The sequence below is a fragment of the Sminthopsis crassicaudata genome, chromosome 3 (assembly GCF_048593235.1).
Source record: "Sminthopsis crassicaudata isolate SCR6 chromosome 3, ASM4859323v1, whole genome shotgun sequence".
NCBI classification, from domain to species: Eukaryota; Metazoa; Chordata; class Mammalia; order Dasyuromorphia; family Dasyuridae; genus Sminthopsis; species Sminthopsis crassicaudata.
The window spans coordinates 250,730,781-250,758,052 of record NC_133619.1 but is presented as its reverse complement, the minus strand read 5'-3'; the positions used below and the strand labels follow the sequence as shown (position 1 = coordinate 250,758,052).

General features: G+C 36.8%; 1 protein-coding gene across 2 annotated transcripts in view; it reads left to right on the top strand.

Annotated features, from left to right (window-relative positions):
• Positions 1-25,811, top strand: part of LOC141561180 (uncharacterized) — a 47,808-nt gene extending 21,997 nt beyond the window's left edge. The window contains exons 2-4 of one of the 2 annotated variants that reach the window (XM_074300403.1): positions 15,394-15,576; positions 15,666-15,829; positions 21,968-25,811. In XM_074300403.1, coding sequence (XP_074156504.1) covers positions 22,945-23,970 — 1,026 coding nt within the window. In that variant the 5' untranslated portion in view covers positions 15,394-15,576; positions 15,666-15,829; positions 21,968-22,944 and the 3' untranslated portion in view covers positions 23,971-25,811. The remainder of the gene's footprint in view (positions 1-15,393; positions 15,577-15,665; positions 15,830-21,967) is intronic. The other variant, XM_074300404.1, reaches the window with a different exon arrangement.
• Positions 25,812-27,272: the final 1,461 nt, after the last annotated feature.

The window sequence follows — 27,272 nt, the reverse complement described above, 5'->3', positions numbered from 1 at the left end:
TTAAATGGGGGGGATAGGGCAGCTAGGTGGAGCAGTGGGTAGTGCATGGAGGCCTCAAGTTAGGAAGGCTCATTTTTAGGTCAAATCAAATTAAGATGTATTTTAAAACAACTTTGAGGTACCACCTCACACCTCTCAGACTGACTAAGATGACAAGAAAAAATAATGATAAATGTTGGAGGGAATGTGGGAAACCTGGGATTCTGATACGTTGCTGGTGGAGTTGTGAACAGATCCAGCCATTCTGGAGAGCAATCTCCAGATACCCAAAGGCCTATCAAACTGTGACTCAGCAGTGTCATTACTGGATCTGTATCCCAAATAGAGGTTTCCTGGCTGTGTGACCCTGGGCAGGTCAACCCTTTCCCCCTGTTTCCTTCTCAGTAAAATGAGCAGAGGAAGGAAACAGCAAACCATTGCAGTATCTTTGCCAGGAAAATCCCAACTGGGGATGAATAATAGGACTGAACACAACAAACAACAAACAGAAGATGGAAGCCAGGAAGAGGTAGAGAAAGAGTAAAAGAAAAGCATCAACAGAACTTAAAAAATACATTCAGAAAAATTAGTTTCTTGATTAAAAAATGCAAAAAATCTGGGCGGGGGGGGGGGGGAATGAACATGAATTGCATGGGATTCTATGAGCTCCTAGGAGGACTCAGTGGCAGGAGTGCCATCTGCTGGCTTGATAACACCAGTGCCATTTATTGGAGCTCCCAAGTGTGGTGAGTTATGGGCAAAAAGGTATTGCTGTTAGCAAGCCTCAAGCTGATTACTCTCCAAAGAACTCAGTTTTACATTAGTGGCTCCGATGAGCCTTGGCAGGTGGTTACACAAGTCCAAATATATAATCATCTTCATTTTGTGGGCCTATTTTTTTTTTTTTTTTTTTTTTTTTTTTTTTTTTTTAACAAAGTGCTTGTTTGCATCAGTTTTCTCCAGGTAATTGTTCCTCATCAAAAGTGACATATACAGGTGTACTTTTCTTCATGAAATAGATGAATCCAAAATAGCTGTGCAGAAACAGAATTGTATTTTCTCAATGAAATATTAGTAGAGATGGTGAGTAGTGGAATGCAAGGAATATTAAGGAGCAAGGCGACCTGGCTACGAATCCTAAACTTGGACTTCCTGAGCCTCCTTTTCCCCAGCTATAAAATGAGGTTGCAGGGGGAGGATTTGATGTTCTCTAAGGTTGGGTGTCAGGAAGAGCTAAATTTAGATTTGACCTCAGTCAAATGCCCTTAGCTGGGCAGGTCTTTATACTCTATTTGGCTTGGTTTCCTTATCTGCAAAAATGAGCTGGAAAAGGAAATGGCAAACCATTTCAGTATCTCTGCCAAGAAAACTCTAAAGGTTCACAAAGACAGAGACATGACTAAAATAAAGGTTATTTTCAGTTTCAACATTTTAGGATTTTAGAGATTCTTTGCCTTCCTTCCCCCTTTCTCTCTATTCATAATCCTACTTCATACCCTCTCCATTTTTTATCTGGAATACTGCATTTGTCTCCTAGTTTGTCACTCAAATCTAGCCCCTTTCCAATCAGTGTTTCACACAACTGCCAGAATGATTTTTCTAAAGCAAAGATCTGACCATCTGCCATTCTTCTGCTTCCTATTATCTATATTAAATGTTGAAAAGCATTTAGGGGAATGATGGAGAAACCCGGAGTAGTCCAGCCAGGTGGAAAACAGAAAAGATGACTGGTCAGGAGGACCTCCTTCAATCAGAGAGAAGGGTCCCAGGGACAGGGGATTTCATGAAGTGCAACTTACAGCACTGAAGTACAGCACTGAAGTGATTTTTCTGGGACAAAGAAGTTCCTTCCTAGAATAAGATGAGAAGGACAGAGGAGTGCAGCCAAGTAGGAAATGAAGAGGGGGAAAATAGCTTGTTTATTATATGCCAGTTAAAATTTGTAGATTGCTTTCATATCCATCATGATTTAATCTCACAAAACTCTGAGATTGGTTTATTATAAATTAGTTATTACAAATAGCAATTGTTTCTGTTTTACTAGAAAAACTGAAAGTCTTCCCTTCCCATTTTGATTTTACTTTTTTTTTTGACTAAATAAAAAGGCTATTTTTTTGCCTCGTATTTTACCTAGCTTTAATCACTAAATGTGTATTGCCTCAGACAAACAGATCTGAGAAAGACAGTTCAAAAAGGCCAAGGCTCCTATATTCCCTTTAATCTTCTATCTTTCCCCACTTATGGTTCTTTCTCTCAGTCCTGCAAAAGACAAAACAAAAATTTTTTTTTTAACTCTTCCAACATTCCCTTAAAATATTTTCATAGATCTCTCCTTTTTCATATTCAAATTCTGAAGAGAGAAAACTATCTATTCCTGTTTCTATCTATTTCCTCTCTTCTTTACTTTTCAGCCCTTTGTAATTTGGCTTCTGACCTCAAGATTCCATTGAAGCTGTTCCTTCCATAGTTACCAGTGATTTTTTTCATTATCAAGTTTGATAGTTTGTTGTTTTTTTTTAATTTCTCATCCTTATGATGCCCTTTGTAGTATTTGACACATTTGTTCTTCTAATTCTTTGTCCTCGTTGGGTTTTTCCTACCTATCTGTCCACAGGCTCTTATGCTAGTTTAGTTTCCATATAATATGTCCTGACTGTGAAAACACCTCCAAAGGATTGTCCTGGGCTCTTCTCTTCTTTCTCTACTCTTAACTAATGATCTTATCAACTCTCACAGATTTAATGATCATTTTTATGCTATTACTCCCAAATCTATATATCTAACCTGTCTTCCTCCTGAACTCTAATTGCCTATCTCCAAGTATCTATCTGATATTTTAAGCTAGATTTCCCCAAAACATCTCAAACTCAATATATCCAAAGCTAAATTCATGACTTTTTCCCCTCAAACCAACCAACTGCTTTATTTCTGTCAAGGGCACTACTATTTATCCAGTCACCTAGGTTCAAAATCCTAATGTTACCTTCTTTCTTCAGTTTGTCTTATCCTGTATTGAATTATTGGCCAAATATTATTTCTATATCCACAATATCTCTTATGTTCATCTTCTTTCTTCTAAGATTCATAGGCAACTCCTCTAGTACCAGTCCTTGTCATCTCTTGCCTGGACTACTCTACTATCCTCCTAATTGCTCTGTCTGCCTCACATTTATCCCCCTCTCTAAACATCTGCCACAGCTACCAAAGTCATTCATCTAAAGTGCAGATCTGATCTTGTCACTTCTCCACTCAATAAACTCCAGTGATTTTTTATTGTCTAGAAGACTGAATACAAAATGATCTGTGTTTTGTAAAAAAACAATAACAACAACGCTTTTAAAATTTTTTTAATTGTTACATTTTTTTCTGGTTTTGGTTGTACATTCATTTTTATATAGTTTTTAATGAATTATATTGGGAGAGAAAGATCAGGAAAAAAACCCATGAGAAATAAAAACAGAAGGAAAAAAAATGAACATAGCATGTGTTGGTTTGCATTCAGTTTCCACAGTTCTTTCTGGCTGCAGATGGCATTTTCTATCCAGAGTTTTGGGATTGCCTTGGAATGCTCAAACACTAAAAGGAAACAGGTCTTTCATTGTTGATCATTGCACAATCTTGCTGTTACTATGTACAATGTATTCCTGGTTCTGCTTATTTTACTTCTACATCAGTTAATATAAAAATTTCAAGATCTTTATAAAATATAAAAATTTTTTTATAGAACAATAGAATTCCATTACCTTCAAATACCATAACTTATTCAAGCATTCCCCAATTGATGGGCATTATTCATTTTTCAATTCTTTGCCATCACAAAAAAAAAAAAGAGCTGCTACAACATTTTTGTACATGTGGGTCCTTTTCCATCCTTTTTGATTTCCTTGGGATACAGACCCAGTAATAGTACTGCTGGATCAAAAGTATGTACAGTCCTTTGGACATAAAAACAATACTTTAAAAAAATGTTAATATGCACTAATTTTCTCTTCCCCTCTACCTGAAAAAAAAAAACAAAAGAAAACTCTTGAATAACATATTTTTACATAATTAAGCCAAATGCATTCTTACAATGGCCATTTATAAAACTGATATCTCAATTTGAACTTGAGTTCATCAATTCCCTAAAAGGAGGGGAGTGGCCTGCTTTATCATCAGTCCTCCAGCATCATGGTTGCTCACTGCTTTGGTCAGAGTTTTAGAGTCTTTCAAAGTTTTTCATCTTTACAATTGTATAAGCTTTTTTTTTTTTTTTTGATTCTGCTCATTTTGCTTTTCATCAATTATATACATGTCTTTTTGTGGTGGTAAAGAACTGAAAATTAATGAGGGTATTCATCCATTGAGGAATAATCAAATTATGTAATTTGAATGTAATGAAATATTTTGTTTAGCTTTTGAGGCCCTTTATAACTGGGTGTTAATATAAATTCCAAGCCTTATTATATAAAACCAGACTTTTTGCAGTTATTAATATACAATACTATTTCTATCATCTCTTTCTTGAAGTTAACCTCCATGTCTGAAATGCACTCCCTCCTAACCTCTGCCATTTTGAATCTATTAAATCTTTTTAAACCTTTTTTTCCCCAAACTTTTTATATGAAGCCTTTTCTCATCCCCCAGTTGCTAGGACTCTCCCCCAAATTTGCCATATATAAATATATATATATATAAATATATATATATATATATATATATATATATATATATATTGAAAGTAGAGGGTTTTTTTTTTTTTGTCTTTGTTTACCTAGAACCTAGCACAGTGCCTGGCACATAATAAGCATTCAATTATTGCTTGTTGATTAGAGATATACAATTTTCCCTAAGTACTATCTTGACTGCATCCTACAAATTTTGGTGTGTCGCGTAATTTTTGTCATAATCTTTAGTGAATTGATTGATTGTTTCTATGATTTATTCTGTGACTCAGCCATTCTTTAAGATTAAGTAATTTGGTTTCCAATTAATTTTTAATCTTTGTCAAAAGTTCTCTATATCAAATATAATTTTTGTTACATTATGGCTAGTAAAAATGTGTTTAGTATTTCAGTATTTGTTTGTGAGTTTTTTTCCTTAGTACATGCTCAGTTTTTTGAAGATTTTATACAGCTTAGAAATAGATATATTCCCTTCCCCCCATGTAATATTCTCCAGAAATCTATCATAGCTAATATTTATAATATTTTATGTCCTTAATTTCTTTTTGATATTTTTTGGCCACACTTATCTAGATTTATGGAAATTGAATTGAAGTTCCTTAATTTTATTATTTTATTATCTATTGCCTTTATTTAGTCCTTTATGATTTCTCACTCATGTTTACCTTTTCATATTTTCTTGACTCTTGTGTTTATATGTTAGATTTTCTATTCAGCTCTAAGTTTTTCAAAAAGAATGCTTGGATATCCTCCATTTCATTAAAGATTCATATTTCTTTGATAGGACTATATTGTTTTGCTGAGTTGGTTATTCTTCATTGCAATTCTACATCCTTTGCCTTCTGGAATATGATATTCCAAATTTTCTTTTCTCTTAAGTGGTATCTGCTAAAACTTGTTTGATATTGACTGTGACTTTTTAATACTTGAATTCTTTCTTTCTGACTGACTTTTCCTTGATTGAGAGTTCTAGATCTTGGATAGAAGATATTTGGATAATTTTCTTTTATGATTTTTTAAAAATATGGTATCTAAACTTTTTTTTTGGTACATGGATTTCAGGCAGTCAAATGATTTTTAAAATATCTCCCCAGTTTTTTCCAGTTGTTGAAATGTCTGTGGGATATTTCACATTTTTTCTTATTATTTTAGACTTTTGACTTTGTTTTATTATTTCTTAGTGCTGTGGTATCATTAGCCTCCTTTTGTTCAAATCCTTATTTATAAAGCTAATTTTCTTCAAGAAGGCTTTATACCTCTTTTTCTAAACTGTTGATTTTCTTTTTATATCTTTCTTACTTAGTTCTCTTTTCCTTTCCCATTTTTCCTCTGCTGCTCTTATTTACTTTTTAAAATAATTTTTAGATAAAAAAAAAACCTTCTAGCTTTAACTCTTCTAGGAATTTTTCTTGGCTTTGTGTCCAAGCTATAGTTTTGTTTAATATTTTGCTTGTATATGTTTTAGGTAATTCTCTTTTTTTATTTGTTTTTTTCCTGCCTACTTTTTGCTTTTACTTATGTGCTGGTCAAGATCAATTCTAAGGGACTGTCTGACGTGAGTTTACATCCTTTTACATACTTCTGTTGCTTTTAGCTCAGGATAGGATCCTGCAAGTTTTCTGTGTACTTAAAGTGGTGTGATCTGGGAGGAGGTCTATTTATTGTTCTCTTGATCTGAGCTCTGCAAGTTCTAATCCCAGGTTTGGTTCTTTTCTTATTTAGGAGTAGACTGCTGATATACTAATTTACTGTTAGCCAGTTTGGAGACTCTGCATGTTTGAAGTGGCTGAATTATTGGCTACTCTTTGGTTTGGGAATTCTGACATGGCTATTCCACTAAAAGCTTTATGCTGGGCTAATGACCTACGTGATCCTCAGCTGGAAAAATGACTCACTGATTTTTTTTCCTAGGCTTTCCCAAACAGAATTTGATCTCATACACTTTCTAGATCATTGTGAAGGAATAGTACAGAGCTTAACTCTGTGCTTCTTTTTAGTCTGCCACCTTGATTACAACATGCTTGTTGACCAAATGACTAGGAACATCTTAGTCTTAAATTTCTCTGTCCCCAAGCTTTTGTCAATTGGTTAATGATCTATAAACTTAAATGCACTAGAGAAGCTTTTATTTAAATGAAATGTTTCTTTGCAGCCGAGTCCATTTACCAATATGAATCTCAACTTCTGATTTATCAGCTTTATAAATTCAGATTTATTGAGCTAGAGTACTTGTAGACAAATAATGAGAGGTCATAATAAGGTGAAAGTACTGAAGTCTCTTGATGCTCAAAGGGGAGGAAGTGAATTAACTGGTGGGAGAAAAGGCCATGGGATCAATCAGTCAACATATAAGAATTTATTAAGCACCAATTATGTATCCATCATTTTTTTTCAGAGAAAAAAAGGAAAATGATAGCTCCTGCCTTCAAAAGGTTTGTAATCTAATAAAAAGAAAAAAAGAACTAATCTGTATGCATATAGATGTACACAAAATAGATACAATACAATTTGGAGGAGGGTGGATAAAAGCTTCAAGTAGAAGGAGTCTTGAAGGAAAGAGGAATAAAAAGTGAGGGTGAGATGGGAGTATTTTCTAGACTGAGGAACATTCAATATGAAATCTCAGGGATGAGAAATGCCATATGCCATGTAAGAGGAACAGGATAGTTTGGCAGGATCATGGTATATATGGAAGAGAATAATGTATATTTGGACAAAGGATCCTGAGTTGAATTTTATCTCTGTTATTTTCTATTGGATAGTCCTGAACAAATCTCACCATCATAGCTAATAATTGCATGGCATTTACTGTGTGCTAGGCACTGTGCAGAGAGTTTTATGATTATTATCTCTCTTAATCTCTTCAGGAGTCAGTTTCTCCATCTGTAAAATAAGGAATTAACTAGATGTTCCCTAGAAGGTTCCTTCTAGTTCTAAATCTAGGAATGTATGAACTTAGCAAATTTCTGGGAAATAATTCTTAGGGCATTAGCCTCCCATCTGATTGCCCATCTCTGTCATTATCAGTAGTGGACAGCTGCAGAAATACTGGCAACATTCTCCTCAAATTCTCATTCTCAAAAATGTTTACATTAAACAGCTGATAATACTGAGAGATGACTATGCAAAAAAAGATGCATTGATAATAATAGTTTTATTGTCATTGAGTCCTTTCAGTCCTGTCTACTTTTCATGACCCCATTTGGGTTTTCTTAACAAAGATCCTAGAGCAGGTTGTCATTTCCTTCTCCAGTTCATTTTACAAATGAGAAAACTGAGGCAAACAAGGTTCAATGACCTGCCCAGGATCACAGAGCTAGTAAGCATTTGAGACTGGCTTTGAAATCAGGTCCTCCTGACTTCATGGCCCTGCTTAATCCCTGAGCCACCTAACTTCCTGAAATAACAATTTTTAAAATTAAAATTGCTTTTCATTTTTCAAAATACATGCAAAGATAGATTTCAACATTCATCCATGCAAAACCTTGTATTCTAAATTTTTCTCCCTCTCTCCCCCTTCCCCTAGACAGCAAGTAATCCAATATAGGTTAAACATATACAATTCATCTAAACATATTTCTATATTTATCATACTGCATAAGAAAAATCAGATCAAAAGTGAAAAATGAGAAAAAACAAGCAAACAAACAACAAGAACAATAACAACAAAAGTGAAAATACTATTTTGTGCTCTGCATTTGTTCCCATAATCCTCTATTGGAATTGCCTTGAGTCATCTCTTTGTTGAAAAGAGCCAAGTCCATTAGAATTGATCATCACATAATCTTGTTACTGTGTACAATGATCTCTTGATTCTGCTCACTTCACTTAGTATCAGTTCATGTAAGTCTCCCCAGATCTCTCTGGAATCATCCTGCTGGTTGTTTCTTACAGAACAAGCATATTCCATAACATTCATATACCATAACTTATTCAGTCATTCTCCAACTGATGAGCATCCATTCAGTCCTTTTTTAAAAATTTTATAATTATAAATTTTTTTACAGTATATATGCATGAGTAATTTTTTTAATAACATTATCCCTTGTATTCATTTTTCCAGATTATCCCCTCCCTCTCTCTACTCCCCTCCCCTAGATGACAGGTAATCCCATACATTTTACATGTGTTACAGTATAACCTAGACACGATATATGTGTGTAAATACCATTTTCTTGTTGCACATTAAGTATTAGATTCCGAAGGTACATGTAACCTGGGTAGAAAGACAGTAGTGCTAATATTTTACATTCAATTCCCAGTGTTCCTTCTCTGGCACCCACTCAGTCCTAAATAACAATAAGCATTTATAAGATTTGTGAAGTACTTTACAAATATTACCTCACAATCCCCACAGTAATTCTAGGGTATAGGTGCTATTATTATCCCCATTTTACACACAAGAAAACTGAAGCATAGGGAAATGAAAGTCATGATTCAAGATTTACAAGTGGGAAAGTGACTGAGCTGGGATTTGAACTCCACTCCAGCACAACTTCTAGATAGCTGTTTTCATCATATGGATGTCAAATGAATTTTAGGGGTAGAGGAGAAAGGGTAAATCTGTAAAAAGGGAATTATGAGTAGGAGTCACAGAAGCAGTGAACTTGAATGTAAAAGTAAGGAACCTGCATGTGAGTCTATGAGCCATGAGCAAGTTGTCCTAATTACAGATTTAGAGGTAAAAGAGATCTTAGAAGTTGTCAAAGCCAATCCCTTAATTTTGTAGTTAAGGAAAATGGATTTGCCCAATGGTAGGTCTTTCTGACTCCATGTCCAACGTGCCTTTGAGTCTCAGTTTGCTCATTTGTGAAAAACCTTACTATCAAGCTCATTATCTTGGTTTTGGGGATTTTTCTTGGAAAATATAATGCAACAAAGAACAACGGCGATGATGATAATAAGCCCTAGTTTCTAGCTGAGGGAGTTGAGCCAAGTAATTATATATCTTTTCCATTATTCCAGATGATCTGATTTTGAAGGTTATGACAGGAAGGCTCTATTATGATGAGATTTACAGGTAACCACCAGAGGGCACTGCAGCCCCATGAATAAAAATACAAAGTCCGTTGCATTTGGTGGTCTCTGAAGCAATCTGGTTTTGAGAAAAGAAACTGGAACAATAGAAAACCTTTGGTAAGGGCCTATTGTTTGTAGAGATAAGGCTGGATCACAGTTGGGAAACAGCAGGGCATTTCCAAGTGATCCCAAGCCCCTGCAGGAGACCCTGCCCTTAGTCCCAACCCTCTTGCAGTTGATACCCCAAGATCATGGATGATGGAACTCCTCCTGGCAGGCAGCCAGCCCAAAGCCCAGTGGGTGTAAGCAGGTGGCAGGGTATTTTACTTTTTAGAGGGAGAGCTCTTTGTATGACTGTACAGAGATCCAGAGCAGAGGTGCACCGTGGGCAAGTGGAGCCTCAGAGTTTTATAAGCACCAGATTCAAATAGTTGTTGTGTGTTCTATGTGACCCTGAACCTCATTCTGAGACCATAAATTGTGGAGCAGGAGCAGTTGCTAATGGTTATTGGCAGGGGGAGTTGTTTCTCCGAGATGAAACCTGAGATTTCTCTCTGAGAAAAAGAACAAAAATGCTGAAATATGTTAATAATAATGACTGTCATATAGGAGGCAATGTAAAAATATTTTTTCTTTTTTTAAAATTTTGTTTTTGTTTTTCATATCATCATAATTTCCTACAGTATCCCTCCCTCTCCCAGAAAGCCATCCCGTATAACAGTTTTTTAAGACAAAAAAGTACAGCTGATCAATATGTTTAACATAAAGATATTTTCAGTTCAATAAGCACTTATTAAACACTTACTATGGGCTAAGCATTGTGCTTAGCACTGAGGATAAAAAAGCAAAGTGTGTGTGTGTGTGTGTGTGTGTGTGTGTGTGTGCAGTTTTTCTCCTCAGACTCAAAAAATTTACCTGGAGTTGCAGGCAGGAGAATTGGGAACAATTCAGTCAACAAACATTTGTTAAATGTTTACTATATGCCAGCCACCTGGGATATAGACAAAAACTTCTGTCCTCAAAAAGTTTACATTTTAAGTGGGAAGATAATAGAAATAACTAGTCAGATTTCTACAAGATATATGGAAGGCATTGAGAAGAGAAGATATTAGTAACTAGTGAAGAGTGAGCAGGAAAGTCCTCCTAGAGATGGGATTTGAGTCTTGAAGGAAAATTAGGAAATTTAAGGAAAATAGGGAATAAAGGAAAATTAAGAGGTGGAAGTGAGATAGCAGAGTGGAATGCAAGACACAAGCACTGAGAGAGAAGATAGAATGTCTTGTTGAAGGAACTACAATTGTTGCTGGTCATGGATATGCATGTATAAGTGTGCCTATAGTTGGAACCACAAGCTTGTGCGGAGGAAAATAAAAGGTAAGAAGACTTGCAAAAGTAGGAAGGAAGTAGGCTATGAAGAGCTTTAAATGCTGTAAATAAAGGAGTTTAAATTTGATCCTGGAAGCAATTGGGAGCCACTGCATCTCATTCATTGAGCAGGGAAGTAGCACAGTTAAACCTAGGCTTTAGAAAAATCACTTTGGCAGATGGGCGGACAATGAAGCAATATAAAATATATCCCACGTGTTACATGAGGCTTAGAGTGAGAAAAAGGGAAGAAGAATCAAGGATGGTTCTGATGTGGTAGATCTGAGCTTGGGAGGGAAATACGGAAGTTTGGGAAATTGGGGGGAATAGTGGTTATTTTGGATATTTAGACTTTCAAATGCCATTTGAAGCTGAGAGAGGAGGGAAAAGATGTGCTGCTACAGAGTTATCTAGGAAAGAAGAGGTTTGCAATAGCCATCTTGGGAATGTGACAGAGAGAAATCATGGAAAAATAAAATAGTTGTCATATAACATCGAGAGTCTAATTAAAATTAGAAAGTATAAATTTGTAGTGAACCCAAAAAACAGGAGGGGCTTCCAGTGGAGTTTATCATTACTCAAGGAAGATGGAGAAGACAAATGACTTGATTATGGTAGGAATAATCTAAGGCTGGGGTTTGGCAATGAACAATGATATAATGAGACAAGGAAACATAGAGGACAGCTGCTGATGCTTTCCCCCCACAAATTATCTTGTATTCTTGTATTTATGTTTTATATTTGATGTAACTGTTCTCATAATTATCATTTTTCAATCGTGTCCAACTCTAACTCTGTGATCCAATTTGGAGTTTTCTTGTTAAAGATGCTGAAGTGGTCTGGCATTTCCTTCTCCGGATCATTTTTCAGATGAGAAAACTGAAGCAAATAGGGTTAAGTGACTTGCCCAAGCTCACCCAGACAGTAAGTCTTTTTAACTCTAGTTAAATATCCAAGTGACCTTGTGAATTTGAAAGGTTCAAGAATCTGGGTCCATTGTAGGTGGCCAACTGGACTCGGGAAGCTTCTGTCTCAGAAAAACAAACACCAGCAAGAGGAAGAAGTCAAGGGCAGCTGGCAGGGCAGTTGACATGGACTTTGAGAGGACAGTGCAGAGCTGAGGTGAAATATAGCATTGCTGATTCAGCAGTCCCACACATTTTATTTATGTTCAGATGGCGCTGAAGGCTCAACCTCCCAGCAGAATAGAACAGAATGATTCTGCTACTAAAGGGTATTGGCTCTTCCTGCTCAATGGCCAATAAGGAGAATGCTTTGTCATCTCAAAATGCAAAAGTCCTTCGGTGCTGAGTCACATATAATCCGAAGCAGCTGGCTCATCATCTGCAAAGTGCTGAGCTAGTAACATGGGGTGAGCTATAAAGAGGAAGAGTTTTGTGCAGTAAGGTGTAAGAAAACTGAAATAGTAGTAGAAGATTGAATTATGAAAGGCTTTGAATATCAAACAGAGCCCTTTGTATTTGATCCTGGAGGCAATATGAAGCCCCTGGAGTTCGTGTGTGTGTGTGTGTGTGTGTGTGTGTGTGTGAGACATAATCAAACCAGTGCTTTAAAAAATCACTTGTAGTGGCTAATGGTTTTCTTCCTCACTTCTGCTTAGAATCTCATGTTTCTTTCAAGATTTAACTCTAGCATCACCTTCTATATGAATCCTTTCCTGATGCTCCAAGTTGTAGTGCCCTCTCTTCCCAAATTATCTTGTATTTCCATTGTATATATTTTGTATTGCTTTATGTAGGTGCATATTACCCCTCTTGACAGAATGCAAGCTCCTTGAGGCCAAGGGCCATTTAACTTATTTATTTATTTTGTCTTTGTGCCTCCAGTGCTTAGCAAAGTGTTTGGCACACAGTAAGTGCTTAGAGATGACTGCTCTTTGAAGGGAACTTCCAAAGAAAATAAGAGTAGTACAGCACTATTTGAAATTCATTTGAGAGAATCATTTACTTGGTTTCTTTACATGTGCAAACTTAGCTGGATACTTGAATTTATGAAATAAGCCTTAAGAAGAATAAAATATGTATTAAAAATATGAGAAGAGGTATATAATGCACTGAAAAAATTGCAGAGTTCTAGGCTCAACTATTGGAGAAAAAAAAGGACATTTTTCAAAATGAAGTATTAATTTGCAAGGTGCTAGTAACAGAAAACTTTCCCAAAACTTTTTCTCTAAAAACATTATATATTTTCTTCACATAAAGGTTTATAGGCTATATCCTGGAAAAATACTTAAAAGTATAATCACATTTTAAGAATATTTTTCTTTTTCAAAAATAGTAGCTTTTTAGTTTTCAAAATACACGTAAAGATAGTTTTTCAACTTTCACCCTTGCAAAATCTTGGGTTCCAAGGTTTTCTCTCTCTCTCCCTACCTTCCCCCTCCCTTAGACAGCAAGAAATCCAATGTAGGTTAAACATGTGCAATTTTTCTAAATATATTTCAACATTTATCATGCCACACAAGAAAAATCAGATCAAAACAGAAAAAATGAGAAAGAAAAAAAACAGGCAAGGAAATAACAAAAGGTGAAAATACTATGTTGTGATCTACATTCACTCCCCATAGTCCTCTCTTTCCATCACAAGTCCATTGGAATTGCCCTGATTTACTTCATTGTTAAAAAGAGCCAAGTCCATCACAGTTGATCATCTTATAAACTTATTATTGCCATGTACAATGATCTCCTAGTTCTGCTCACTTCACTCAGCATCAGTTCATGTAAGTCTCTCCAGATCTCTTTGGAATCATCCTGCTTGTTGTTTCTTATAGAACAATCATATTCTATAACATTCATATGGCATAACTTATTCAGTCATTCTCCAACTGAGGGGCATCTACTCAGTTTCCAGTTTCTTGCCAGTACAAAAAGGGCTGCCACAAACATTTTTGCACATGGGAATTCTTTTTTTCTTTTTTAATGATTTCTTTGGGATATAGGCCCAGTTAGAGACACTGGTAAATCAAAGGATATGCACAGTTTAATAGCCCTTTGGGTATAGTTCCAAATTGCTCTCCAGAATGGTTGGGTCAGTTCACAATTCCACCAACAATATATTACTATCCTAGTTATCATTATCTTTTCCTTTTATCTTGGCCAATCTGAGAGGTGTGTCAGAATTGTCTTATTTTGCATTTCTCTAATAGTGATTTAGAGCATTTTTTCATATAACTAGAAATTATTTTCATTTCTTCTTTTGAAAATTGTTCATATCTTTTGACTATTTATCAATTGGAGAATGACTTGTATTCGTGTTTACAATATATTTTCAACTCAAGGAGAAAGGGACTCAAGCAGTTTCACTCATGTATTTGAAGTTAGTTTCCATAAGCAGCTAGAATGATTGTCTCTTTGTCTCTGTCTCTGTCTCTCTCTCTTTCTCTCTGTCTCTGTCTCTCTGTCTCTCTCTGTCTCTGTCTCTCTCTCTCTGTCTCCTCTCTCTGTCTCTCTCTCTCTCTCTCTCTCTCTCTCTCTCTCTCTCTCTCTCTCTCTCTCTCTCTCCTCTCTCTCTCTCCTCTCTCTCTCTCTCTCTCTCTCTCTCTCTCTCTGTCTCTCTCTCTCATTTCCTATTTCCCATAGTCTACATCTCCTTTTATCTCTAGACAGCATCCTGGGCATCCTTTTTTTACTCCATTGCTTCTCATTTTAGCATCAGTACTTCCTGAATCCTATTCCCCTGGAGTCCTGCATTCTTTTTCCTGACAAAATAAAGTTTAAAAAGTCAATAAATCTGTTTCAGCTTCATTAGTGAACATGAGATATGTAGGTGACGCTATGGCGCACTAGACTCAAAGTCAGGAAGACCTGAGTTCAAAACCCTGATACAGACATTAATTAGCTCTTTGATCCAGAGCAAGTAATTTTCCCTTTCTTAGCTTCATCTCTAAAAGGAGAAGTATTAGATTTGATAATCTCTAAGGCCCTTTTCAGCTCTAAATCTATGATTTTGTTTTCCTTAATTCAGTTCAGGACATCCTTATTTTTCATTCGATATAAAAATGGTGGGAATCGTGGGCTTGAAGCAAGCAAGGGACAGCTCTTATTGGATTCTTGCTGCCCCCCTATTGTATCACTCGAGCACCTGTCCAGATTTCTTCCTCTTTCTTTTTTCTGTTCTTTCTTTGGGCCTTCACCAACACTCCCTCCTTTCAAATCCATGTGTGAAGCTGGGAATAAAACTGAGCACTCCTTTCTTGGCGTCAGGTTCCCAGAATGAGCTTCCATGACCAACTAAAGAGAGGAGGGCCAAGGGCCACTTTCTGCTGAATCCAACAGTGATTTCCAAACCTGGTTCCTGGTTTGAAATCTTTCTTTTCACGTGGAAACTTTCATTTCACCCCTGGCAGCTTGTTCTCAGTGGCTGCCCTGTAGGACACAGATGCTGCTTTGATACAGCTGTAGCTCAGAGAAGGCAGAAGGTGGAAGCTGGCCTTAGGCCAAATAGACAACACCCCCACGCTGTGTTAATAGGACCCCCACAGCCAGGATTCACAACAGCTGTTGTATAGGCGGAGCCAAGCTGGGCCAAGGTAAGTGCAGCAAGTATACAGCTGTGGTTAGGGCTGCTGCTGGTGGGAGGGAATATTATTTTTGTTTGTTTCCTTTTGTTTTGAGTTAGTTACCTTTCCATCTTGAAGAGGACATCAGGAAGGGGATGTCTTGATTTGCAAATAAATTTGCATAAAGTCCCAACCTTCAGAGTCATCAGAGTTCAATGGCAAGACATAGGTCAGAACTACTGCAGATGGCCCCAGATGCAATAGGACACCTTGGCCTTTTAAGGTAAGGTCTTCATTTGTCTGAGGCAAAACCTATTCAGCAATTAAAGACTAGGTAAGAATTGAGGTGAAAGATGGTCTAATTTGCCTTCGATGATCTAGTTTGCCTTCATAAAAGAGTAAATCAGGGAAGGGAAGACCCTCAGAATTTCAGAAACAACTGCTACTTACATTCATTCTAGGCCATCAAAACCCAAATAAGGAGCTTCTGCCTGTGTACGAAATACACACAGTATGTTAAATGTGCAAGTACACACAGTATGTAAATGTGCCAATATATTATGTAAATGTACAAATACACTATATGTAAATGTACAAATACACATAGTATGTAAATGTGCAAGTACATACAGTATGTAAATGTGCAAATATACTATATGTAAATGTACAAATACACGTAGTATGTAAATGTACAAATACACACAGTATGTAAATGTGTCAGTATACTATATGTAAATGTACGAATACACATGCATGGTATGTAAATGTACAAATGCACACAATATATAAATATACAAACACCCTATGTGTAAATATACAAATACACTATATGTAAATGTACAAATATACACTATGTAAATGTGCAAATACATGGTATGTAAATGTATAAATGCACACAGTATGTAAATGTGCCAATATACTATGTGTAAATGTACAAATATACATGCACAGTATGTAAATGTGCAAATATACTATATGTAAATGTACAAATACACACAGTATGTAAATGTACAAATACCCATATACAAATACACTATATGTAAATGTACAAATACACTATATATAAATGTACAAATACATATTATGTAAATGCATAAATGTACATATAGTGTACTATATGTAAATTTACAAATACTATATGCAAATGTACATGCATGGTATGTAAATGTACAAATATACACAATATGTAAATGTGAAAATACACACAGTATGTAAATGTGCAAGTACACACAGTATGTAAATGTGCCAATATACTATATGTAAATGTACAAATACACATAGTATGTAAATGTACAGATACCCTATATGTAAATGTACAAATACACTATATGTAAATGTACAAACATGGTATGTAAATATACAAATACACTATATGCAATTGTACAAATACACAGTATGTAAATGTGCAAATACATACAGCATGTAAATGTGTCAATATACTATATGTAAATGTACAAATACACATGAATGTTATATAACTGTACAAATACACATAGCATATAAATGTACAAACACACAATATGTAAATATGCAAATGTACAAATAACCACAGTATGTAAATATACAAATACATGTTATGTAAACGTACAAATACATTATATGTAAATTTACAAATACACACGGTATGTAAATGTACAGATACACTATATATAAATTTACAAATACACACGGTATGTAAATGTACAAATACAGTAGGTAAATGAGGCAGCTAAGCTGTCCAGGTGATAGGATGCTCAGTCTAGAGTTAGAAAGACCTGCTTTCAGGTCTTTCCAAATGGTCTCAGTCACTTCCTAGTTGTGTCATCCTGGGCAAGTCCCTTTTACTATTTGCCTCCCTTTCCTTGACTGTAAAATGGGGGCTAATAATAGCACCTACTTCCCAGAGTTATTGGGAGGACCAAATAGGATAACAATTGTAATGCACTTAGCATAGTGTTTGGCTTCTGTATATGCATGTATCTAACACATATACAGAAACTTGTGCATACACATTTATATGTACAATATACTTATATGCATGCACAAAAATAGTACACATGTACATTTGCACAATATATGTAAATACATGTATAGAAATGTACCAATGCATTGGTATTATATGAATGTTAGCCACAAAATAATAATTACTATATAAATATCAATAATACTAATAAATATTAATTAAATTTATAATCATAAATTATACCAATTATTATAACATAGTATGATAGTATATCATTCCAATATAATACTTAGCATCTCATATTAATTAATTACTAATTATATGATTAATATGTGATATTATAATATATGTAATATATTACATGTTATGTATGCTATAATTTAATTTATATTATATAATAATAGAATGTGATCATAGTGAATTTATTCATATTATATATATATGTAAAACAATAGGATTGATGGAATTTATAGGGAATTTATTAATATCAATAATTATATCATTATATGCAATTATAGTATTGATATAATAGAATGTAATTAGTAGTGATCTGTTAATATTAATACTTATATATCATATGCAATAATAGATTGATATAATCAATAGTGAATTTATTAATATTAATAACTATTATGTCATATATAATAATATGATTATATAGAATCTTAGAAAATACACATGTACATGTACACATGTACACACATGTACACATTGCGTATATGTACATTGTAGAAGGTATTTGCAATTGTGTATGTTTATACTTGAATTTACTATATATGAATATACATGTATATATTGTGCAAATGTGTATTCCTATTTATCATGTGTGCATATATCTAAATTTATCATGCATGTAAATGTGTGTACAGAAGTAACTGTATATGTATTTATGTGTATGTGTGAGATACATATATAGATTCATATAAGCACATATGCATTAAGGATAAGTGAAAAGGAACAGGCCTGGGCCACAGCATAGAACTGAGGGCAAGGAGGCCTCTAAACCCAGGGTAGGGAATTTCCTGTGCTTGAAAAGCTACAGATCCCCACTTGAAAGGAACAGGAAAGTTACCTGAGATCCTAAGACCCATTTACCACATGGTCACAGCAGGGAAGGAGCTATTTGCCTGTTAAAATAATATAGGGGCCTGATTTGTTTTCAGTCTTTTTTTTTCTTTTTTTTCTTTTTCCTGCCAAAGTGAGTCCTGGACCAAATGGGCAACCTCAGTTACCCAGGTACTTCAACCAGGAGAGACTCCCCAAACTGACAGAGAAATGTAATTTTTTTTCCCTTAATCTTCCCCCTAATCATCTTCTCAGATCTTTCCAGAACAAGAATTTTGTCTTCCATTTCTCTGAAAGCCTTTCCTTCTTTCTCTTTTATTCCCTTTCTTTGTTATATTTCTGTTTCCTTCCCTTCCCCCCTTCCTTCCCTCTCTCTCCTTTTCTCTTGTTTCTGGCTTTCCTCCCTTTCCCCAACACCTCCCCCTACCCCAAGCTTTCAGAACTCTACACCAGTCCTGCGGGCACTCAATAAATATTGTTGACTGGCTGACTTACTGCTGGGTAGAGCTGGAGCCAGCCGGAGCTTGGTGGCCTAATTAAGTCTGAGGCTTCACGAGCATTGATTTTAAGAGCTGTTTGGAGTTGGCAACTGTAAGTGTTTCATCTATTATGATCAGGGCTTAAAGTGGAAAAAGGAACCTAAAAGAGTTCTGACCACCTGATATTATTTGCCTGTGAAGGGTCAGGGGAGAAAGAGAGAGGGAGAGAAAGCAAGTTGGGAAAGCAAGAGTTAAGGAAAGGGGGACCCTTGGAGATGAAACAAAACACCTAACATCACGATGGAATGTTCTAGAATTAGAAAGTTGGGTTCAAATTCTAATCTTGCCCCCTGCCACCTGTGTGACTACAGGCAAATTGTTTTATCTTTTTTGGACTTTTGTTTTCCTCATCTGTAAAATGGGTGGACTAGGTGATGATTAAGTTCCCTTTAATCTCTTCATCTGTGACCCTGAAAGACAGCTTGAAAACAGTCACAGGTACAGGGGAGTTAAGATTCTCTTCAACCTAGGGCTTCCTTAGTGCCAACAGAAAACAACCCAGAAGAGCAGAATGAAATTATATTTTGATTTTTCTTCTGATACCAACCACTCCCAAATGAAGTGGGAAACACAATCAGATCTTGAACATTTCCTGACCTATTTTCATAAGCCAAAGGGTAAGATCTATCTATCTATCTATCTATCTATCTATCTATCTATCTATCTATCTATGTAGATAGATAGATATACACACATATGTATACGTATATATGTATTATTGAGAAGATGGTGTCTTACATATATCATAGATTATTCAAAATCATAACTAGTATTTAAATAGATAATGCTTTAAAATTTACAAAGCACTTTATACATATCATCTATGGTGAATCTCAAAACAATCTATCAAAATAATACTATAACTATTTGTTCAATTATTTTTCAGTTGTGCCTGACTCTTTATGACCCTATTTGGGGTTTTCTTGGCAAAGATATTGGAATGGTTTGCCATTTCCTTCTCCAGCTCATTTTACAGCTAAGGAAACCAAGGCAAACAGGATTGAGCGACCTGTCCAGGGTCATTGTAGGTGTCTGAGATAAAATTTGAATTCAGAGTCCTCCAGAACTTTATCCACTGTGCCATCTAGATCCCCCACTGTAGATTTTATCCCCACTGTAAAAATCAGGGAATCGAGGTTTCAGAAAGGCTGAGTAATTTGTCAATGTTCACTTAGCTAATTAGTACCAGAGAAAGTTTTTGAACCCAGCTCTTCCTGACTATTGGATTCAAAACTATGAAGAAACTTAAAGATTATCTAATCTGTCTCTCTCATTTTTACAGTCAAGGAAATTGAGATCCAAAGAGGAAGTGACTCTTAGTAATTCAGCAGTTACTTAGTGAATTGTTCTCAGGTTATAGGTTTCCTTAGTAGTTTCTAGGGTCTAATTGGGGAAATGGGGGGTGAGTATAAAGTAGAGAGGAATGTGTCTCATTCTATCGTACCAAGAGGCTGAGATAGTGGCCCCTTAGGGAAAGTCACATCCTGTTAAAATATTCACTGGAGCTGAGTGAGTGCCTCCCAGGATGTCTGAATCCATTAGGCAGGATTGTCTGTGAGCTCCCAATATCGCTGGCACACACTTCGACCCGGTTAGCAGCTCCTCTAGCCTCCTGCATCCCAAAGGTTTGCTTCTTCAAGGTCACTGGAGCAAAAAGCAATGCAACCTCATCTCATTTGCCCCTGTAATTGTGGGTAAAATGGAAGTTAAGTGCCTGTAATCATCACCCACCCTGGGTAGAAGTGCCAGCAGAGAGCAGTAGGTATCAATAATTCTTCAATAGTTCCTAACCTCCATGAGTCAATCTCTCTCTCTCTCTCTCTCTCTCTCTCTCTCTCTCTCTCTCTCTCTCTCTCTCTCTCTCTCTCTCTCTCTCTCTCTCTCTCTCTCTTCTCTTTCTCTCTCTCTCTCTCTCTCTCTCTCTCTCTCTCTCTCTTCTCTCTCTCTCTCTCTCTCTCTCTCTCTCTCTCTCTCTCTCTCTCTCTCTCTCTCTCTCTCTCTCTCTCTCCTTTCTGTCTTCTCCCTCTCTTTTTCTCATCTCTCTCTTTGTCTCTCTCTGTCTGTCTCTCTTTCTGTGTGTGTGTGTGTGTGTCTCTCTCTGTCTCTCTCTGTCTCTCTCTGTCTGTCTCTCTCTCTGTGTCTCTCTCTCTGTCTCTCTCTCTCTCTCTGTCTCTCTCTCTGTCTCTCTCTCTCTCTCTCTCCCCTTTCTGTCTTCTCCCTCTCTTTTTCTCATCTCTCTCTCTTTGTCTCTCTATCTTTCTATATCTCTCACTCTTTTTCCACCTTTCTGTCTCTCCACTTCTCTTTCTATTTCTGTCTCTCTCTCCCCCCTTTTTCTCCATTGTCTCTCTATTTCACTTTCTGTTTATATATAATTATGTGTATATATTCCATATAGTCACAAAACATTGTCATTTTGATTTTTATGTACTTCTCACAAAATATACAGACTGACTAATAGCAAACACACTTTAGAATCATAGGTTAGACCTGAGAGGCATATCAGAGAGCAACCAGCCTAGATAATATGAGCCACAGCTAGGATTTGAAGCTCAGTTTCCTGTTTACAGAAGCAGTGGCCTTTCTATGTTATCACATTTCACCTTTCAAGACTGAATAAATAATAATTCATACAAATACATATTAACATAATTCCACATGAAAGCACATGCTATGTGGCAATGAACAAAACACAAATAAAATCATTATTGCATTCATAGTGGCGTTTGGTCACCATGTATTTCTTCATTCAGTGATTGCTAATAGTACAATTATTATCATGTGAAGGCCCATAGCAGTTTTTGGTTTTAAAAAGAGTCCCTATATTTCCTAAGGTTGGCAATCACTAATCTAGCCCAATGCCCTCTTTTTACAGGAGAAGAAACCTATATAGTCTTACGGTGAAGTGACCCTGCAAGTTGTGTGTGGCAGAGCCAGGACTAGAGGACTTAAAACCAGTTCTCCTCACTTTAGCTCAGTCCTCTTTCCATTTTTGATGATGGAGAAGATCCTATTTTCCCTTTCTTGACATAAGCAATACCATTTTAAGCCTCCATATATTGTTATAAGTATGATCTTAGTTTCTTCAAAATTCCCCCATTTTAACTTACATGAACTGATCCTGAGTGAAGTGAACAGAATCAAGAAAACATTGTATACAACAGTGTAAGGGCCCTTTAAATGGGCGGACACAGTGCATCGGGAGATTGAGGCCCAGAAGTATTAGGACTGCCCTTGGGCGGGATCCTGGCCATATTGAGATAGTTTCGTAATGGGTGACTCTCTCGCTGATTGGCTGTGTGTGTGACCTCACAGGCCCTATGTAAGCCCACTGCAGGCAGCAACCGCCCTCTCTTTAACCTCCTGCTGTTCACCCTGGCTCCTAGCCTGGGTGGCCAAGCCAAGATGGGTAGCCGAAAGAGGTAAGGATTTTGGTAGTGAACACATGGGTCTTCTGACCAGGTGTTCACCAGGGAACCAACAAGTCAGGGCATCAGTTAGGGCATTATGTGAGTAGGTATAATAAAGGCTTTTAAGATTACATGTGGTTGTTCTTGAGTGCGCTACCGGTTACTAAGCTATAGATTTAAGAGATTGTGGCCAGAGACCTTAGAAGGCCTCAGAGGAGGCGAGCCGGGTAGAGCTCACACTGCAAAGGACAGTGGTCAAAGGTACTGTGGTGGGTCTAGGACAGACTAGTAATTGTAACTGCCAGGAGAGCACGTTACAAATGGCGCCCAATGTGGTGGACGCATCAGGAATTATCAGGTTTTGAAAATATTTAATATTCAGAATTAAGATTCTGAAAGATCCGGTAGAAACGCCACTTAGGAGGGAAGACAGAGAAGCAATATGGACCCAGGTAAATCTGGGATCAGACTCAAGGACACAGCTGAACATAATGCTTATTATATAAAGAGGTTAAAGAGCCAGATGGAAGATCTTTTAACAAAGATCACCACTGAAGAACAGCAGGAAGCTTGTAATCAAGCTCCCAGAAGGCTATCCCCACACCCAGTAAATAGAGCTAGGCGAGGGAGCAACCTAGAGCTAATGCGTATGTATGACAGTAGAGAGTATAAAATGCCACAGCAAGAGTTGCTGGAATTGCAGGTTAAACTACAGATGGAGATAGAGAAAGAAGAAAAAGCTAGGTTACTACAGATAGAACAGGAAGAGTTCAAACCAGTGGCTGAAACTAAGGAAGGAAATAAACGAATCACATGGACTAAAGTTGTAGAAATTCTTCTTAGCATTTTGTTGGTTTACCTCCTGCATTGTTGTTTTAAGGAATTTATTGATTACTCTTTCATTGAGAAGAAGTTTAGTTCTTTTTATGTGCAAAGCTCAGGTTTGATTTTGAATCAGCCTTTGGGGGATTTTCCAATTCCTCTTCCCTCTGCCTCACCTTCTTGGGCCAAGGGAGAAGGGGGAGGAGGAAAAGGAAGGGCGATAATACTATCAGCACTGCCCATTAATCCATTTAAAACTCCGGTGTCTTCATTTCAAAGGACTGGAGTAGGCTTTATGCCCCAAGGCAAAAAGGAATTGTGGGGTATTGAGTATAATCAGAAAAGTTTTGAAAATACAGTTCAGTTAATTTCTAAGAAACCTTACAGGGACAAGACCTTGCAGTTAGAGAGAGTGGAGTTTTATACTTGTAAAACTGCTAGGATCGTCTTTGGAGAGTTGAAACTCCTCTTTTCTTACCTCGTGGATTTTCCACTTCCACAGGTGAGCTTGATTTCCCAACCCCCTACGGGTACTTATAAAACAGTGTTTATGTCTAGAATGGGTTGGAAAATTGCTGTTTTAATCACTAGAATAAATAGACAGTGTGTGATCTTTGACCCAGGAGGAAAATATCAGATTTATTGATTCACACTCCTGGAGTACAATTCGGTATCAGAAACTCAAACTTTGATTTTTAGGCAAAAGAATTCAGGGATATAGCCAGAGTGTTCTAGTAAAGTCATTACTGCACAGACTATCCCCAAGATCTCTTCTAAACAAGAGAAGGGAATTTTGGGATATGTGATTGCTTACAATTTTAAATTTTGATTTTACATTTTTAAACACTTTTGATTTTACATCTTCAAAGTATTTTGATTTTACATTTTAAAGTTATTTTGGTTTTATATTTTTAATCTATTTTGGTTTTACACTTTTAAATTATTTTGGTTTTACATTTTTAAATTCTTTGCATTTTACCTTAGCAATGCACTTCGGGCATACACAGAAAGTGCAGCTAAGTGACAGACTGACTAACTTTTGTCTGACTTTTGATCTTTTTGACAACAACTTTGTTTCCACTGTGATGTGGAAAGGCCTGGATGGCATTTGGAAAGGCCCAAGTTGGGCCCTGGGGACATTCCTTCCTAGGTGCAGATCCAGCAGTAGAGTTCATCCCCACCAGAGACATTTGTAACCTGGGGATCCAAGAGAAGGACCAGACAACAGTCCAGAGAGACCAGCCAGATGTCAGCAGCCCTTCAGACGCTGATGGCAGCGATGCCCCTCCTGACCGTGACACCAGAGACAGCAGACACGGTTCCAGTGTTGCAGCTGAAATGGACTGTTTTGGGTGATACGCAATATAAAGACTGTAAATGGACAATGGGCCTGCTTGCTTCTCCCGTGGCCACTTGCCATATGGTGGCCTGGGAAGAGGCTTTGCCCTATGCTTTCTATTGAAGGACTATGCTTTTAAATTAGTGGGTGAAAAACCAACACACCCACCTGCCATTGTTATTGAGACAATGTTACTGGACATGACTGCTTATGTGCACCTGTGAAACTAGAATTGTTCTAGAATTGTGAAAAGTGTAATAGAGAATTGTGAGAAACTAGAATTGCTCTAGAATTGTGAAAAGTGCAATAGAGAATTGTGATAAGCTAGAATTGTTCTAGGAGTGTGAAAAGTGCAACAGAAAATTGTAAGAAACTAGAATTGGTCTAGAACTGTGATAAATGTAACTAGAATTGTGACAACCTACCTACTGATATTTGTTAACTAGAATTGTGATGTTTTACCTTGTTGACTTCCCACCTCAGTGTTGACATCCTACCTCATTGGCATCCAACCTCTTTGGCTTATTATCTCGAGTATGACTTTGATGAATGGGTTGAACATTTGGGCCACTGTTGAGCCTGGTTCTCATTGTCATACTTCTGTTTACTGATTTGCTGCTTTGTACCTCCTTGGGCATAACACTCTGTCATCTCATGGATCAAGTGAACTATAGCTGGTGCTAAAAGTTTAGCTTGATGAGATGTGCGGTTCCCACAAAACAAGAGAAAGGGAATTGTAAGGGCCCTTTAAATGGGCGGACACAGTGCATCGGGAGATTGAGGCCCAGAAGTATTAGGACTGCCCTTGGGCGGGATCCTGGCCATATTGAGATAGTTTCGTAATGGGTGACTCTCTCGCTGATTGGCTGTGTGTGTGACCTCACAGGCCCTATGTAAGCCCACTGCAGGCAGCAACCGCCCTCTCTTTAACCTCCTGCTGTTCACCCTGGCTCCTAGCCTGGGTGGCCAAGCCAAGATGGGTAGCCGAAAGAGGTAAGGATTTTGGTAGTGAACACGTGGGTCTTCTGACCAGGTGTTCACCAGGGAACCAACAAGTCAGGGCATCAGTTAGGGCATTATGTGAGTAGGTATAATAAAGGCTTTTAAGATTACATGTGGTTGTTCTTGAGTGCGCTACCGGTTACTAAGCTATAGATTTAAGAGATTGTGGCCAGAGACCTTAGAAGGCCTCAGAGGAGGCGAGCCGGGTAGAGCTCACACTGCAAAGGACAGTGGTCAAAGGTACTGTGGTGGGTCTAGGACAGACTAGTAATTGTAACTGCCAGGAGAGCACGTTACACAACAGCAGCAAGATTTGTGATGATCAACTCTGATGGACGTGGCTCTTTTCAACAATTCAAGGCAATTCCAATAGACTTATGATGGAGAGAACCATCTACATCCAGAGAGAGACCATTAATGTGGATCAAAGCATAGTATTTTTACCTTTTTTATTGTTGTTATTTGTTTATTTGTTTGCTTTTCCCCCTATTGATCTGATTTTTTTGTGTGCAGCATGACAAATATGGAAATATGTTTAGAAAAATTGTATGTGTTTAACCTGTTTCAGATTGCTTGCTATCTTAGGGAGAAGGAAGGAAGAGAGCGAGAAAAAGAAAAATAGGGAACCCAAGGTTTTGCAAAAGTAAATGTTAAAAACTATTTTTGCATGTATTTGGAAAAATAAACTATCATTAAAATAAGCTTCCACTTCAAGGTGATCTATCTGTACCAGACTTAAAAGTATATCATAAAACAGCAATCATTGAAACCATTTGGTTTCAGAGAATTCAATTTCAAAGAAGCCTGGAGAGACTTACATGAGCTGATGCTGAGTGAAATGAGCAGAACCAGATCATTGTACACTGCAACAACAAGACTATGTGATGATCAATTCTGATGGACATGGCTCTTTTCAACAGCCAGTGATTCAGGCCAGTTCCAATGATCTTATAATGAAGAGAGCCATCTACACTCAGGGAGGATTGTGGGGACGTAATGTGTATCACAATGTAGTATTTTCACTTTTTTGTTGTTGTTGCATTTTGTTTTCTTTTTCATTTTTTTCTTTTTGATCTGATTTTTCTTATGCAGCAAGATAATTGTGAAAATATATTTAGAAGAATTACACATGTTTAGAATATATTGATTATTTTCTGTCTAGGGGAGAGGTGAAGAGAAGGGAGGGAAAATTGGAACACAAGGTTTTGCAAGGGTGAATGCTGAACATTATCTATGCATATGTTTTGAAAATAAAAAGCTTTAATAAAAATAATAAATAAACAAGGTAAAATAAGTCTCCATTTTAGTGTAAACAGGTAGTCTCTTATAACATTTATGTTTTGGTTCTTTGCAATTCCAGATCTTGTGCAAGGAAAGCCAAGAAATAGAGTCTGCCATGTCTCAACCCTGGAGTTCAAGGGCTCAGCCCTCTGCAGTCAAGCAGATTGGAAAATCTTTGTGCTCTTCCCCTAGATAATAATAACTTGTTTTTAAGGCCAATGGCTGGTCTGTAATGAACCAACCTTAACCAGATTTTTTAGATATTATGGGAAACATCTTCTATCAGAAGCCCATTTGCCCCATAAGAATTTTTCCTCTCTTTGGGC